The sequence below is a fragment of the Cyrtonyx montezumae genome, unplaced genomic scaffold, assembly GCF_038088225.1.
Source record: "Cyrtonyx montezumae isolate F1298 unplaced genomic scaffold, pur_monq_1.0 scaffold_8, whole genome shotgun sequence".
Lineage (NCBI taxonomy): Eukaryota > Metazoa > Chordata > Aves > Galliformes > Odontophoridae > Cyrtonyx > Cyrtonyx montezumae.
Window position 1 is genome coordinate 17,023,041 of NW_027072089.1, and position 17,331 is coordinate 17,040,371.

At 34.9% G+C, this 17,331-nt stretch overlaps 1 protein-coding gene across 3 annotated transcripts in view; it reads right to left on the minus strand.

Moving 5' to 3' along the window:
• Positions 1 to 17,331, minus strand: part of OXR1 (oxidation resistance 1) — a 60,935-nt gene that overhangs the window by 13,210 nt on the left and 30,394 nt on the right. For all 3 annotated transcript variants that reach the window (XM_065752221.1, XM_065752219.1, XM_065752220.1), the window contains exons 8-9: positions 14,531 to 14,699; positions 12,166 to 12,328 (exon numbers count right to left, since the gene is read on the minus strand). In XM_065752221.1, coding sequence (XP_065608293.1) covers positions 12,166 to 12,328; positions 14,531 to 14,699 — 332 coding nt within the window. The remainder of the gene's footprint in view (positions 1 to 12,165; positions 12,329 to 14,530; positions 14,700 to 17,331) is intronic.

Here is a 17,331-nt window from a genome sequence, read left to right on the forward strand (position 1 = left end):
TAATCCATTCTATTATGCAAAACATGATTTTCTTCTGTTCTCTACACTGACTGTCTATTATCCTGGTCACTTCAGGATATGCTTTTTGCACTGTTTCACTTTGAGCTTTCATTCTTCATCACCATACTTCATTAGTATTTCATATACTACCAGAAGTATGTCAAAAGGTCTTATATATGAAACTGTATTTTCATAGTTATCATACTGGATAGATTTTTGAAACAAACCTGCATTAGGCTTTGCAGTCAAATCAGTTATACCTTTCACGTGCAGAGAGTAAGGCTGAAAAATTACCTGGACCAGTGGGCTCAAGGGGTTAATGATACTGATTCAAGTTTAACCAGGGATAATTCTCAGGAGTCACTATTAGAGCCTGTACTGCTTCATCTACTAGCTAGTGTCTTAAATGATGAGACAGAACACACCCTTAGCAATCTTAAGGGAGGGACCAAAGCCTAAGGAAAGTAGTCCATACACAGACAAGATGGGCAAGGGCTGCTAATCAAAGGAACATCAAGAAGCTGGAGAGAAAAAATAACAGACCCATATGGGATGGAGTAGTCCCACATGACAGGGCAGGCTGCGGATTAGCTGGCCTGCAAGTAGCCTTGCAGAAAAGGACTAATGGCCAGAAAATGTCAAAAAAGCAAAGGTACAAGAGTTAGGCATTTTTTGGCAAAGGGGAGGGACCTGACTCCGCTAAATTGGCAGGCATTACTGTTTTTCCTCTTCAAAACTGATAGTCCCAGAAGTGCTCTCCACACCAGGATACTTTCTAGAGCAGTGACAGAAAGCTCAAGACAACAGCAACAATCTCCCTGTGATCAGGGGTCTCTACAGCACTGCAGGAATGACTGTTAAGTACCCACCTTAAAGTGCTCTGAGCCTACAGCACCTGCAGTAAGTCATAATTAATATATGTTGAAGAAAAATATAAAGTTCTGCAGAATTAATAAATGATCTTAAAAAAAAAAACACAGTCAAAGCTGTAAGCACGAATAGCATTTACACAGCCTGGAAACCTTTATAACAGACTACTTTTCAAGATCCTAGAAATCATTAATTTGAGAGATAATGCTAACAAGATAAGTTTATTTAACAGATGCAAATGTTAAACAAAACTTATGATGTCTGTGCAAAGAGCTAGGAATCAGAATTATGAAAATTACTTTCTTAAAGAGACATCAACTTGGTTCATGCTGTAAACAAATTTACGACATAATTTAAGGCAGTTTCAGCACTAGCAAGTAGGTAAACTAGAAGCTGAGTTGCCTCAATAAAAGCACTTGGTGCCTGACCTCAAGCTGCCACCTGAAGGCAGACTGATCAAACTAAAATAGCAAGTCTGATCATACCATGCAAATATGCCACCAGGTGTGACCAAGTGCTGCGTCATATAGGTGCCACATATGCTTACAAGTAGGCAAATGAATCCCATGTCAGTTGCAGACAACCTCTGATTGGACAAACCATTAAAAACGCACAGGAAATAAAACAAGCAAGTAGAAGCTTATCTTTCAGATTATAAAGAATCTTTTCAAACGTTCATCTAATACCACACTGCATTTTTTTGTGAGGCCTAACATTACATAATTATTATTAATAATATAGTATTTCACAATGTGGGTTTGGCAAGCATCTGTCATTAGGACAAGTTTCTAGACTTAATCATCACTAATGAAAGTACTGCATTACTCTCTGCATCATTACTGCTGTTTTGGATTGTTGGTTTTCTTACTTAAAAAAAAAATAGATCAGTGCAATACTGTAACTAACAAAACTCAGCATTGAAATACTGACTTCTGAAAGCTCTTGGTAGAAACCTTGCACTTCCAGCATACACACGAGTGAAGCATTAAGCTTTCATTATTCACATGGAAAATCCTGTTAATTCATCTGCACAATCTAAGAGTAGTCAAAGGACTGCAAATGTGAGCTCACTGTTAACCAATATATCAACAATCTCCAAATTCACATAAGTCTCAAGACATGGAAACCATTTACTGTTCTGATGCCAATTTCATAGTATCTTCAGAATAAAAAAAGCCCAAGATAAGGTTTTATTGGCTTTGTCTCCTCTGGCTAGCACTCTCTATAGAAGCTCCAACAAACATTCCGGCACAACAAGCATTTCCAAGGCAGCATTCCACTTTTTGTTCTCTTGTTTGTCTGTCTTTCTAGTTTGAAAGTACTTTGACAGAAAGAAAAAATGCTGCACGTTTGGGCATCTCATCTATTTCAGTGCAAAGAAGAGAGTCAATATGAAATAGTTTTATTAAGAAAACCAGAAAAACTGGGAAGCAGACATATCGCTGACTTTTTGAAGTGGAAGTGTAGTACATGGAGAGTCATCAAGATTTTGATTCCTTTTGGATTTCCCTGAGAAAGCATCTAAAGTGTTTATCACCTATAGCAAAGTTGTTTTTGGTACACAGACCTACGTGACATATGCTTAATTAAAGCATACTTGAATGAAGCATGCAATTCTATTTGGTCCAACAACTATGTTAATTTCACATCAGCTGATCTTTCATTTGAACTTCTGAAGAGCACTAATGAAACATTTAGTCAAAACTTCATATACTCAGCCAGTCTTCTATACAATCCACCACCTTACATAACCCAAGCAATGGCTGCAATACTCCTTGCTTTTCTGTAAGGAAGCTAGTGTACTAGTGTAACATGACCTCTAGTTGAAATAAAAACAACAACACAAACACAAGAATATAGTATCTCGTCAATATAGTTGTATTTTTTAAACTTATCTGCAGTTATTTCTACATCCTCTATTCTGATCCAAGTTTTACATATAAGAAAACTGCTCTTCACAACTCTCTCAGCAGAGAAGATTCTCAGATCTAAGCCTCCCTACAGGACAGGCTCTCACATAGTTCAAACTCTCCAGCAGAGTTGACAATCACTTTTGCATGTATATACTATGCTTTCATTAGCGTATGTGAACTTAGGCTAACATGAAGTGCTGGTCCTGAAAGGAAATATTTGCAAAAAAGATATACAACTAATGTATTTAAATTAAAAAAAAAAAAAAAAAGCAAGACGCATATCTCTATATTTAAAAGACGCATGCACCAGAAAACAAAGATGGCAAAAAGTCTGTCAGTCTGAATTAAAAATCATTAGGAAAATAATTATTTTCCAGGTCTGTCAGTTCCTACAGCACAAGTTGCCAAGACTGCTTCCACCCTTTCCCCAAGATGTTACTGTACTGCAAGTGCCACTGACAAATACGTCTTTCACATCCTACTGCAAGTTTAAACCTTCCTGGGAAAACAATGCAGAAAAAAAAATATACGGTTACTTCCATAAATCTGATGTAGTATAAGAGCAGTGTTCTGCCTTCCCCTTCTTTCTGTTACAGACATATGAGTACAGCACACATTACCATGAATTCAGAAGGATTAGCAGAAATTCATATGGCTGAATAACTTTTGAGAAATGAAACAGAAGCAGTAGCTTGGATTTACACTTCCATTCTTAAACAAAAATGTAAAACTACAATTCAATATATTTAGCTGCAAACCAAGTTTATGTTGACATAAGATGCATTAGTCCAAAAGTGAGAAAAAAAACACCAAAATCCACCAACATTGAAACTGCCACAGTCCCCTAACTTTCAAAGTAATTTCTCGTCTAGTGTTTGTGGAATATCAGCAATTAAGTTATGCACCTGATAAATTATGCTCTTGAAAATGGTGAAAAAATCTGACCTCGCATCCTGTTTACACATTCTAAATTTAAACTTTCAGAAACTGTCTGAGCACTGTAACATTATGAGAATGAAACAACAAGCAAACATACTCCACAAAAAATTACCAGGACATATTTATGATCAACTAGCTGATGCTTTCTTCCCTGTCTCGGCTCTGCCAGAGGAAGTATTTCCCTTCTAATAAGAGACAAAAGAACCATTTAAGGCTGTTTGAAAGCATTTTCTCTACCTGCTGTCAGTTCCAGGCACGGACAGAGCCCCACAATGGTGACAGGATAGGCTGCTAGATGAAGGTTTGACTGACGTGGCAGAGAACAAATGAGCAAGTAGGGGAGTTGCATCCCAAATGATGACGGTGCAGAGAAAGAAAGGTTTCGTGTATTCAAGGGTGGTTGCAGAGAACGAGTTTGCTGAAAGGCTAAAATATTTAAAGATACAGAACTTAATTCTTTTTTTTTATACACAATACTAAAAAAAAAAAAAAAAAACCAAATTGGCAACTGCTCATGAAATTGTGTCACTACTATTCATTATTAACAAATTCTACTGCAAAAAATTCTCACTCAGTATGAAAACAAGTTTTTCTTACTATTGTTCACAAGTATATAAAAACAGCTTTCTCTTGGAAAAACTCTTCCGGTTAAATAATATTTAATAAGTAATCGATTTCTGATGGTTTTGAGGTCTCCAGGATGCTACATTCTTAATATTTCTGGAATTATGCTTCAATTTCTTTTCCTTTAAGGATGTTTATTTAATTAGATGTGTTGAGCTGTAATGCTTAGAGCATTCCTTTGAAAGTTTCCCTGCAGCAGCACTTGCAGGCTGTATTCCCCTTTGTATTCCCCTTCCCCACACCCAATTCTCCTAGTCCTGGGAGAAAAATATCAAATAAGCAAAGGCTGCAGCAGGCAGCAGCACAGCATTAACACATTGATCCCTTGTGCTGTTGCTCTGACCTAAAAGCCAAGACTAAGCAGAGGAAAACAGTAGCAGAACTCACACCCAACCATACTGCACAGTGGGCTTGGTAACACCCCAACTTGCATTACCATGGAACTCCATGTATTTCAGGAGGATAAAGTGTTTCTTCATTTGCAAAATGTTTCTTAGAAGCTAGTAACTCTAAAAGAAACTTTGTTCCAACTTCCAAGAATTACAAAGAAAAGAGATAAGAACTTTTTTTTCTTTTTAAATCACTGAGACGTTCAAATCTGCCACTTGGAAAACTTCATATATATGAACTCATATGGTATTTGTCTGTGTATGTGTAAGATTTAAAAAATAATAAATGGAGCTATGGATTATTTGAATCACTAAGGGAGCTAATACTGAAGGTTAAAGCAACAATCACACTGCCTAGACTTAATTAAAACTGTTTCAGTGATAAAAAATTGCAGTACATGTAAGAAAATCTGCAAAAAAAAAAATCCAGTAGGACAAACTTACATTTTCTGCATACTCTCCATTCCTTCCATTCAAAATGCCTGTGGAAATGCATCAAAGCTAAAAGAGAAAGCTGATCACAGAACTACCTCCCCCTCAGCTTTGTTTCACCCCACAAAAATAACAATAAATTTCTCCTAAACTCTAGCTAACACACTGCTTCTCTTAAACTGCACAAAGAGCCTATCAATCCAGGACATTAAGTAGTTTGATTTTAGAACTTTCCAACTTCTCCTTCAAATCTTAAATAATTAAAATAACTTGGATGTTTCTAGTTTCCCTTGAAATGAAAGTGGCTCCTAAAAAGAGCTTCTCAAAAGCATTTTTACATCTTGCTCAGAATAAAAATAAAAACCAAAAAAAAGACGAATGAACCTGAGAAAGTGAGATCTGAAAGCTCACTTTCTCACCTAAGGAGAACTGCAAAGTTTAATGGGAATAAATGCACTAGAAACTTTTTCAAATCAGTCTGCCTGCTGATGTTCAGACTTCCAGCAGCACTGGCCAACAGCTGGCAGCTGCCCTGCACCTGGGAGTATGTTGGAGGGGGAAGGCATGCACACAGCAGGTAACAAGAGCCTGGGCATCATTATGGAACACTGCAGCTACTAAAGTGGCAAAAGCTCTCTTTTGCAACTGACCTCCATCCTGATTCTTCGTATTTTCTTCTGAACTGTTCAAAGAAATTTCTTCTAGATAAAGAGCTCAAGAATCTCAACCCCAGGAATATCCTCTAATTAAAGACAAAATAAACTGTTCTTTTATCCTTTTGAACATTTCTGGGATTTACTGCTGATCTGTTATATTGAATCAGAACATCGTATTTTATTTTTTTTTTGCTAGTTGATGCATATAAGTTCATAACTGAAAAGAATCCAGAGATAAGGAAAAACAGCTCAGACCCAACGTATCTGCAGCACACACTTAGGAGCATCAATCTTCTTGCTACCTAAACAACAGAACACAACAAAATCTATCTACTTATATCAAATGATAGTCATGTTTGCACCATTACTAGTTTGTAACTAAGCTAAATATCTCTGCACAATTAACATTCAAGGCAGAAGCACCCAGGCTTTTCAACAACTGTTACATAACTTCTCTAATGAATTTATCTGTCTTAAAAAAAAAAAAACAAAACACAACACCATTTCTATAATGTTTTACTTTCAAAATTAGTTTATACATTGGCCATGCAGCATTCACAGTTATCAGCTTACAAGATCACAATCAAAAAACAAGGTAAGCACAGCAAAAGGAACAGAATGCAGGACATGAAACATTTTTGCAATTTGGTTATACAGCATTATTCTGTTTCACTTAGTTATTAACACAACATCTATTTCTTTGGTATCAGGAAGTTGAATTCTACAATTCTTGTTAAAAAATGTGTGCATATTAAATATAACGCCCCATCAGTAACTAAGTAATTCATGTTTCCTGCTCCTTTCCTCTTAAAGTAGGGAGGTCAGTCCAGAAAGATACACTGATATGCTTTTGGGAAGAATTACTCTGTTTTAAAACTTCTTGTGTATGCAGTGTTATATGTGATCAGGTCTCACGACAAAAAGCTACAAACGTCACTTCCTAGGAAGATGGAGGCACATGTGCAAAATGAGACTAATGTAATTTTCTGATTTCAGAAGCAATCCTAAAAACTGAGCAAAACAAATCACAGGAAGCAGACTCCACTGACTTGCATGCCTTCAGTGCAATTAACAGGTCATCTGCATTTCTGCCTGATTAGAAGAAAGGTTGTTTTTATGCTGTTGTATTACCTTTTCTGGGAGCAAACATGAAAACCAATAAACAGTGGCATCAGTTTCACTTTCAGTGATGTATGTAAGAATTCAAACCAGTAAAGAGATGAGGTAGCTATTTATTACATATAATAGGCATGTTTTCCAGACTGTATTCACTTCTATCACTAAAGAGTCTGAAAGAAAAAAAAAAAAAGACTGAAAGCTGACTCAAGTAGTGTTTAAAATAGCATAGCTTCCATACACATTAGTATAATCTGAAAAAGCAACATTAGAAATATCAAGTCTTACTTTTTTTTGTTGTATGGTATAGATCTGATAAGAGATGTATATCCTGCATATTAAAACTGTAAACATACAAGTTGTCAAGATCTACAGAATTGGGAGCACACCAATCTTACTCTTTCACAGAGATTTTGACAAGTAAAATAAAGGCTCAGTCCAAGATTTTGCTATCAGAAAACTTGCAGAAGACATAAATGAGAGAAGATAAATCAGACTTCCAATTATAAGACAGACAAACTACTTTGTAAGGAAAGCCTTTCAGGTAAATTTGGAAACTCAGCCAAGTTTCAAAATAATTACATTACCTGTATATAATCAAAATAATTTCAGGTGTTAAGCCCTAAGCAAAGCAACTACTTTGCCTTCCAGAACAACTGGATCTTTAAACATCTTAATTGCAATAACTTCCATAGGTATGTAAGAAGCCATGCTGAAGTAAGACTATGATTAATTGAGGCCTGACTGCAAGAAACACACTCAGCATTACTATAACCAGCTTCAAGGGTAGCCTGTACAGCACCAAATGGAACAGCTCCTTAGCTGGCCAATAACTCTTAAGAAAGGAAATCTAATTTAAGTTATCCTTTGTTTTAAAAGATCAGGAAAAAATAAAAAGGCATTTTCTTATCCACATTTTCCTCTGCATTTCCAGAGGCACTCTGAAAGCCATTAGGAGTCTCCACACTACAAGACTTTTGAGCAGCTTCAATTCCTAGCAAAGGGACTCAAGTTCTCTCCATTAAATGCATGAAATAACTATGACAACCCTAAATTCATGATTCCAGCTACAGGAAAAGAGCTCTAAGTAGTGAATGCACATTCAACAATAGTTCCAGAGCAGATTAAGTAGAAAAAATAACTTGAGTAAAGCAAGAAATATCCTAACCACAAAGTTGAGATTTTTATAATGCTCGAGTTAATACAAAAGAAAGAATAGAGGTGACCAGTTTTTAATAAAGGTATTGTATTATGTTAGCTGCTGCCAGTTCCTCTTCAATTACAAAAATAATCTGATAACATTTTTAGTATTACACAACTGCAAAAATTCATACGAATCTCACCACACAGACCAAGAGCAAAGCCCATTAAATACACTACTTAATGAAGTGACATAGTGAGAACTTCAAAACAGACAGCACATAATATAAAAAAGTCTGTATACTGCACATACTAGTTAGAAACTTTGCCTGTTAATCAACTAATATCAACAAGCCTACACCTTCCAGAGTTCCTGTTCTTTCTGCTGTTCCTGCATTTTCCCCTTCAACATACAGCATTATGATCACACCATATTTTAAGGTGTAAAACATGGCAAACAGCCATTTTACTTAGAAAATACACAGCAGGAAATAGAAATAACTTTATAGAAAACATACTATTAAGTATACAAAAACTTATGGCCTACTTAAGGGGAAAGAGCAATGCTCACTGATATGCCCATAGGCTGTAACATCATAGGGTGCACTCCACTTCCACCTTTAATACCAGCATGCAGGTCCTAAGACACTGAAGTTCCTGCTTTCACCATTCTTATGAGTGAGTATTAAGATTTATGTAGATCTGAAGTATGACTCAATCATGGAACACTGCAATGAATCAGATCTGATGACAAGGGGAAGTGCAAAGGAGAAAGGGATTCAGTACTTTATACAATCAGCTGTTCTAATGCAGAGTAATTCTTCTGTTTACTTGTGTTAACAAATTTTTTTAACAAACAAAACATTTCCTTAACTGATTTTGTCAAAACTACTTAATTTGTCTCAGAAGCATTTAGTTGCATCAATTCTATTTTTCGTGTCAGTATTCTAGTTGATGACCAGATACAGGATTTACCCTGAAAAATCATATATTTCCAATACTGCACGATAATGAAGACATTTAATTGTGGTACCTTGCCTAAGTACAGTTAGGATTTGTTCTAGAATCTAATCTAGCATTCTGTGATGAGATCAATTTAGTACTTCAAGATAAATAAGATTTACAAAAAAATTATAATAAAAACACAGGAAAGCAAGCTATGTAATTTCTCCATTATGTATTCTTACACAGTAACTTCCATCATTTCCCCTCTAACGCCCTTCCCCTTGCTCTAAGTTCTTGGAACACACAATTTCCTTTGTATCTATGTGCTAAAACTGTAAAAACATTGCTCTGAATATTCTTCACAGTGGACTGTTCTCCCCAGATATGATCCACTGACTCTCTAAAGGTTTGAAAAGACTGAGTCTTATTTATGACCAACACCCATGAAAAATATTTATTAGCAGGTCTTGCGAGATGCATCTTTATGCGTGCACAAGTTCAGTGGAATGTAAACTGCTCTGTACTATGCCCTTAACATGGTTAAAAAAAACCAAACAACCAACAAAACATTTTATATACACACTTGTTTTCCATTTTTTCTTCCTCCAATCAACTTCAAAATACTGCTATTTCATGTAGAGAAGTATTTCAACGCCAACCAACTCAGTACAGACTGCAACACAACTCACCAGAACAAACAAAAATTCTCTTCCCTGATGAATACTGCAAATTCATTTGGACACAAGTATGATTTGAGGGCAATACCCCCAAAGAATCTCAAACTTAAGAGCACAGTTTTCTTTTTCTGAAATATATTTAACTTTTTAATATTTCATATTTGAGAAAACAAGAGTTTATCTAATGGCAGGAGTCTTGATTTCTTGCTGGTAAATCAGCAGAAATTGTACCTGCTAACTTTTTTCATTGCAAAGGCTAACAGGAAATAAACCATGCAGACAGCAGAAGAAAGCAAACATTTCTACTTGTCATTTATGTTACTGGCCTTCGCTTTCCTTTTTATGTTAATTCTTTTTTTACTAAACAAACAAAAAAATCACAGTACTCCCTTAAAGTCTCTTAATAAAAAAAGCAGTCCTGTATTGATGCATCCAGGTACAATCAGACACAACCATGACTCTCAGAGCACCATCACATATCTAGGTTAACCATTAATTCTCTGTCTCTACTTTTAGTGAATCATGCAACAATAAAAGAAATATTACCGTTGGAAAATGAAAACTACTCCACTAGCTTCCTCTTCCAGAAAAAAAAATAAAAAATCAGTACTTCTTTGTCATATACTTGTACATAAAGCTTTTATTTTCCATTTTTCTTTCTAAACCAAGCTCTCCTACCATGTGTTCTAAAGAAGGCAATCTACTTTTCATCTACTAAAGTGTCAACAATACCGTTCTCCTGCTATCTTGGATGAAACTGGGATCAAGAGCTGACAAAAATTTTGTTAGGTTAAAAGGAAATGCATTGACAGAAATTCTAAGAAAAAAAACAAACAGTGGAAATAATGGCATGACAACAGCAGCCATGACTTCATCTGCTGACAATATTTTTATCTGCAGGTATTTTCTAGAACGTATGTTAAAAACACTGCAGTTCAGTCATTTGTAAATAACGGGTTCAAGCATCTGGTCGTGTCTAACTTCGATATATATTTTTTAATTATCAGTTGCTTTCTGGATTAGATTACATGAACCACATTTGAGATAAATCTTAATGCAACACAGATGGAAATAACAGTACTTTTTAAGTGCCGCCTACAATTGTTTCCAGAGGAGATCTAAATAAAGGCTAAGGGAACGACCTCATTTTACAGTAACTAACACACTTAAGAAGAAGACTGCCTCTTGCAGCTTCACAGATAAATCCTAACACATTACAAGTTTAATCCTGAAGAAAAATTTGCCCTACTTCCTTGGTTCTGTACTTCTATTAAGATACAGTTATTAAAGAGTTCATTGAGAGATTGTGCCTTAATAAAATTAGGCAGTTGCCACTTTGATCCTTGTCTCCCAAAAAGCTAGGCTTTAAAATATCAAAAAGGGCTTTGAGCTAGAGTTAATACCAAAATGTATTTGTAGTAACAATACTTGAGCAATATAAACACAAATTCTCAAGATTCAGCAGATAAGCATGCAATATATTAACATCAGTATCTCAGCAAAATCCTCCACACAGTCTATTAGCTCCAAACATCAGCCTAATATTTCAGCTAAGTGACAAGTTTGAACTCAGAATTCTACAAAAATTCAAACTTCTGGGGCTAAGAGAAAAACTATTATCTGTAAAAATGCTATTGCAATAATTTTTACAGTTTTTTCACACCACATGAACAAGTATGAAGTTTTTTCCAATTTTAGTATGCTCCAGCAAGAAAAAATATAAATTAAGCTTACAGTCAGATACTGCAATTTCTATCCTGAGACTCCAAGTAAACACTGCTGATGGGATACTTCAACAGTTTGACAAGAATCAAGATTTTTGACTGACACTGAATGCACAAGACTACACGTGTTTCAACTCTACGTACACTAAGCAACAACTACAGACATGTAAAGATGTGTCCATAGAAACACAGTGGACACAGATTCATGTGGGATGTGTTCATTGAAAATGTATTTTCAGTTACTGTGTATTACTAAAATCCATGCAGCATACTTATGTATTAAAAAGCTACAAAAACTGTGAAATTCATTACTGGGTTATTGGAAAAGCATTTAATTAATAGATTAATTTTCCTCACTTCTCTCATCCCTGTTTTGAGGCTTACCAATCACTATTCAACATCTAAGACAAATGCATGATAAAGAAATGCATATAATCAGAAAATGTCAGTTTGACTGAAAATTAAGTTTACTTCACCAATGTTAAAACTGCTTTAATCACATTCAAGTGTGAGGTTTTCTTTATTTAACTTAATTTGCATCATACAAAATGGATTTGTCATTGGGAAATGTTGCCTGACCTCATGTTAGAGCAAAGCATCAAGATGGTATAAATTAAGCAATAATGATTACAGTAAGCAGAAATAAGTACATCTCTTTGGTCCTCTAAATGAGAAAATGTTAATTTTCATAAGAATATTATTAAAATACTGTCAAAGTCTCTGACACTGTTCTTCCTTACCTCCCACTCTTTAGCAGCATCTTCAGTGGTAGATTCCTCACTAGTTTCAGGATCTTCCTTCTTTTTTACCACTATAAATCCAGGCTCCCGAAGAGATTCCCCACTATCTTCTGCATATAGCTCTGGACTCCACTGGATAAAGAAGACATACAAGTGATCTGTCCTAGAGAAGTCAAGTAATGACACAAAAGAAAAAAAAACATGGTAAACTTTGGACTACACACAATTATTAAGTATCTAATGTTAAAATAAAAATAGATTTTTATGTTTTGCTATATTACATTTGCAAAAACTTAACTATCATACTATTGTGGGTTACTTTTATTTGCTTGTTTTCAATTGTTTTTTATGAAGCTTACACTGGAGGAAATAGGAAGCAAGTTGGCAAATGATTGGCTGTGTTCTCATACATGAGCACAGCCCTTCAGCCATTATCATCCCTTTGGAATGTTCTGTTTCCAGTTGAAATAATATTCTGTTTTGATTTTGGAAGTTATTTTTTAATATAATTTAGAAGTACACAGACAATTCAGTACATAAAAAGCACAAATAGGATTTAAAAAAAAAACTTCCAATGCATGTCTGTATTCCCTGTCTCTATGAAACAGCTCAATGCCCCAAAGACAGGTATCCAAGAAATATACAGACCACAAAAATCAGCACATATGTGAAGCAATAAGCCCCAACAATGTGCAAACACATAAGATGATAAATTAAAACTAGCCCATCTGCAGTACTGGAGTAAGTACTCATGTTTAAGTTACCATCTTTTAGATTATCTGCCATCAATAGTACTGTTTTGCAGTTTATTTAAAAAAGTTAAAATTACTATAAGTTATTTACAAGTGTTAACAGGTGTCAGTGTGTATTGCTTAAGCATTGCCTGTATGCACACAGACAGATTTAGGAAAAGGATGGACAATGAATCCAGAACTACTTCATCATGGTAGCGATAGCTTCAAAAGGCAGAATTTTATGACAGAACTTATTTATAGAATTTGAATACTGCCACATCTCTCACCAGAGAGCATAAAGAAAATTTGGACTTTTTCCCCCCTTCTTACTTAATCTACGTAAAACAGAATACTCCAAAAATAACAAAATACAGTGCAGCAAAGTTCCACAGAACTGCAGCTATGATTTGTCTGTGCATTTGTCTAAAAGGATGTTGCACAGGTATACACTAATACCAGTTATACAACGTCAGAACTCCTTTTAAAACTAAGGTCTCCAGACAGCACAGGTAAAAGGAAAATAATGAAAAAGCCTATCAGAGAAAGAATATAACATTTTAGAAGCATAAAGCTTGGTAAGTTCTAAGACAGTCATGAAAAGAAGCTTCGAGTACCTCACATGCCGAGGCATTAAATTTTAAAAACCTAAAACAACCAGGAAAATTAAATATAAAAAAAAACAATTTTCTTTTAAAAGAACTTTAAAATCAACAGTTAGAGCAGCAAAAAAAAAAAAAAGTAAATAATTATATTTAAGGAATTTCATGACATTTCTTCCCTGATTTGGTTATTTTCCTTCTTACCACTGTGAAATAAAAGTGTGTTTGAATTCTGAGTATTTAGATCTATCCAGTGTAGAACTCAGCAAGTTTAACACCAAATTAAGAAAACAATCCCACTACAACGTGACCTACAAAACCAGAGGACACTCTAGATAAAAGCCAGATCAGTAATGTGCCAAGAAGTTATACAGATAATTTATCAGAGCTCTCTGGTAATGACTTTAATCTGTAAGCTAAGAATGACTACTTTCAAAATATGCTGTATGTTTTGCTTTATGCTGAAGGTAAGCAATTGCACTGCTAAAAAATAGAAAAAAATAACATTTTCATGAATAAATATGCTAACTAGCAAAAAACCATTCAAGAAATTCAACACTTTATCAGTGAGTGAGCATTTAAATACTTTCCTAGGAGATGCCTTTAAGTTGCTTCCTGGGGGGGAACAAAACAAAACCACCACTGTGCTGCTCCATACATATGAATATGAAAGAACTATATGGGAAACTTCTGTTTTTAACCCAGAGGAAAAGAAAACTACTTTTCTAAGCAATAAGAAGCACAGACGATGACAAAGTATTCCCTGCAAAACTTACTTCCTGCACCAGATCCCACTTACTTGAATCTTTCTTTCATTATTTACTTGCTACAGAGAGTACTGACCCAAAGCTTCATTGTGGTAATGAGGTATTCAGGTGTTGAGTACAAACCAATAATTAGTATCACAGAAACAGAACACATCCTGGGCTGTTGGGCATTTTTTTAGTTTCTTTATAGACAGTCACAGAAGTTTTTTGAATAGAGCAGGAGGAGGGGAGACACAGAAAGTGTAGAAGTCTACCTCCTTCTTACCTTTCCTGAGGAACAGCAAACCAGTACTCATGTTTTTTATCCCTCTGAGCATACTGTTGCATTGATGCACTTGCTTGCGAGACGAATGTTTTTCTCATAGGTTTTCCAACCTTGAGACACAAAAACTTATGAGATCGATGTCTTCGTTTTTCTTTCGTAAGGGAAGAACCTATTAGTAAAGAAAAATTACCTACAACATACAATAGAGCTTAAAAGAAGGACTAGCCAATTTTGTATTGGGAAATAAATTTGTAGAATAAGTGTAGTAATAAGACATGATGTAACATAAGGACAAGTAAATGCTGCAATGTTTTTTGTTGCTGTTAAGATGTATCCTTAGTAGAATTAACTTCACAGCATATTTGAACATTAGAAATAATTCTGCTTCTGACCCCAATTCACATCAAGTTAATCTTTCAACCACACTTGAGAATAACTTCCGAAATACTTTCAGTGCACATCACACTGAGTTGATTCAGAAATACATCACACTTGAAGATGTACCATATTTATGCCAAAGATGACAATGTCAAATAGATACATATGCCAGATACAAGTGTGCTCCCTAATTACTTAATTAGTAAGGAAGATTTCTGGCAATGCTGTTAGACAACTAAGATGAATTCATTTTGTTAGTCATTTCAAACATTTCAGATGTATGAACACCACTCCATGATAAAGTATACCAGAAGCTGCAGCATGTTTTCTTTCTGCTATTGCTTTAATGTTCGTTCAGTTAAATATATGATTATCTTCAAGGATAGGGCTGTCAAACTGGCACAGGGTTACAGAAGAAACCTTCTCAAAATTATTTATCACAGTAATTGCCCAAATCCTAGAACCAGTTCCGGACATCAATTGGAAACAAACAAGCAAAAACAACAACAAAACCACCACCAAAAACTTCTTGAAGTAGGGAAAGAAAAATTGAAGTTTAAATTAGAGTTGTGATGATCAGCTGTAATTACAAAAGGATGTATCATACTATCAGTATTACGTGTACGTACGTATTTCAACTTCCTAGAAGATCCACCCTCTATTTATGGTTGAAGTTCACCACGCAGAATACTCATGCAATAACAGCAGCAAACAATCACCTTTTGACCTATAAACATCTCTACAGTATGCTTCCTCAGTCTGATTTTTTACCATAAAATTTAGAATTGCGCTGTTACACAATGTGTTATTTTCAGTAATACTGTAGACTTATTTCTGCGCATAAAGATAAATTGTAAGATTTAAACACAAAAAATCCCAGCTGTTTCATAGAATTTGAGTGTAAACATTGTCACTGAGTAAGTAACTCTGACCATTATAATTTCTTTAAGGTATCACCAACATCTAGCTTCTAGTGGTTAATGTTCATAAAAAACAAGGAAGAATAAACGAGTCTTGAGTTACAAAAATTTGGAGGGAGGTCTTTTTAGCTATTACATAATAAAAGTTATTAAACTGTATCACTCACCTGTTCAACATTCAGAACAAGTAACAGATCATGAATTCCTAACTCAAAAACATTTAACTTTAGTGAACAACGACAAACAGCAGTTTGCAAAAACCTAGGTGCTCAAAACTCCCACAGAAGAGCAAAAATCTAAGTCCTTGCTAAATGCAGTAAACAAGAAGGTAGTTACCTAGGTGACAATGATACAAAACTCATTGTAGAATTACTTCAGAGCTTTACATCAATAGCTTGGACATCGTTTATAGTGTCAATTTTTTAAATGAGAAAATCTACTGCTAAAAGAGCTGTCTGAAATTTAATCTTCAGTGACTTAGGAGTTAAGGAACAGGTCCACACTGCTACTCTGATTTTTACCTAAAATTGCCTATAGAAGAAACTAGTAGAAATTCTTATCTAGATTAAAAATTTCTATCTAGATTAAAAAATATGAATGCAAGTAAAACAGTAAACTTAGTAAGGCAATGAATAAGCTAATCAGAAATGCACAGTTTCAACTGAAGCCATCGACACAAGCCTCTAAAAGAGAAACTTCTATACCTGCCTCTGATGCATTTTTTTCCTCCTGCAAACACTGTGCACAGTTCATCCTGCATGAAAAGCTTATTGTATCACTAAACAAGAATCTCAGGGGGAAAGGGGTAAATGACAAAAGTATCCAAAATAGCTGAACTGCAGGTAATATTTAGTTGCAAGAAAAGCAGCTACAGTGGCAGAGTATATTTGTGTTCACTTTAAAAAAAGAAACTCATAACCAGCAACTGTAGCTGATGTTTTGCCTAGACAGCTTCCTTAATTATTTAAGATACAAAACCCTAACCTATCACAGAATGATGCAACTGCTAATCTGCTCCAAATTTAAAATTCAGTTACTTGCTTAACTGAGGGAGAAAAAGAAAAAAGCCTGAATTATTCAGTACAACCTCAGATTTTGTTTTCTTTTAGTAATTAATCTGACCTCCACATGCACTTCAAGCACACTCTATTAGCATGTGACATACAAGTTTTCTTTGAGTCCCCAAAATACAGCACAATTCAAACAATGAATTTGAATTGAATTTGAATTGAATTTACTCCAATAATAAGATGATATCAGAAAGTAACCTATAAGAACTCTGTAAAAGGAGATAATATATACAGAATCACCTCCAAACTACTTAAAAAAAATACATATACATATATATACACATACACACACACACACTTATATGAATTATCTTAAGCCTTAAGCCAACTTCTGATTAACAGTCTTAGGGGCTAGTATTTACAGAAGAGTAAGGACATCCCTATAAACACAGCTATCCTACAGTTTCATAGCACATACTACTTCTACTTGTAC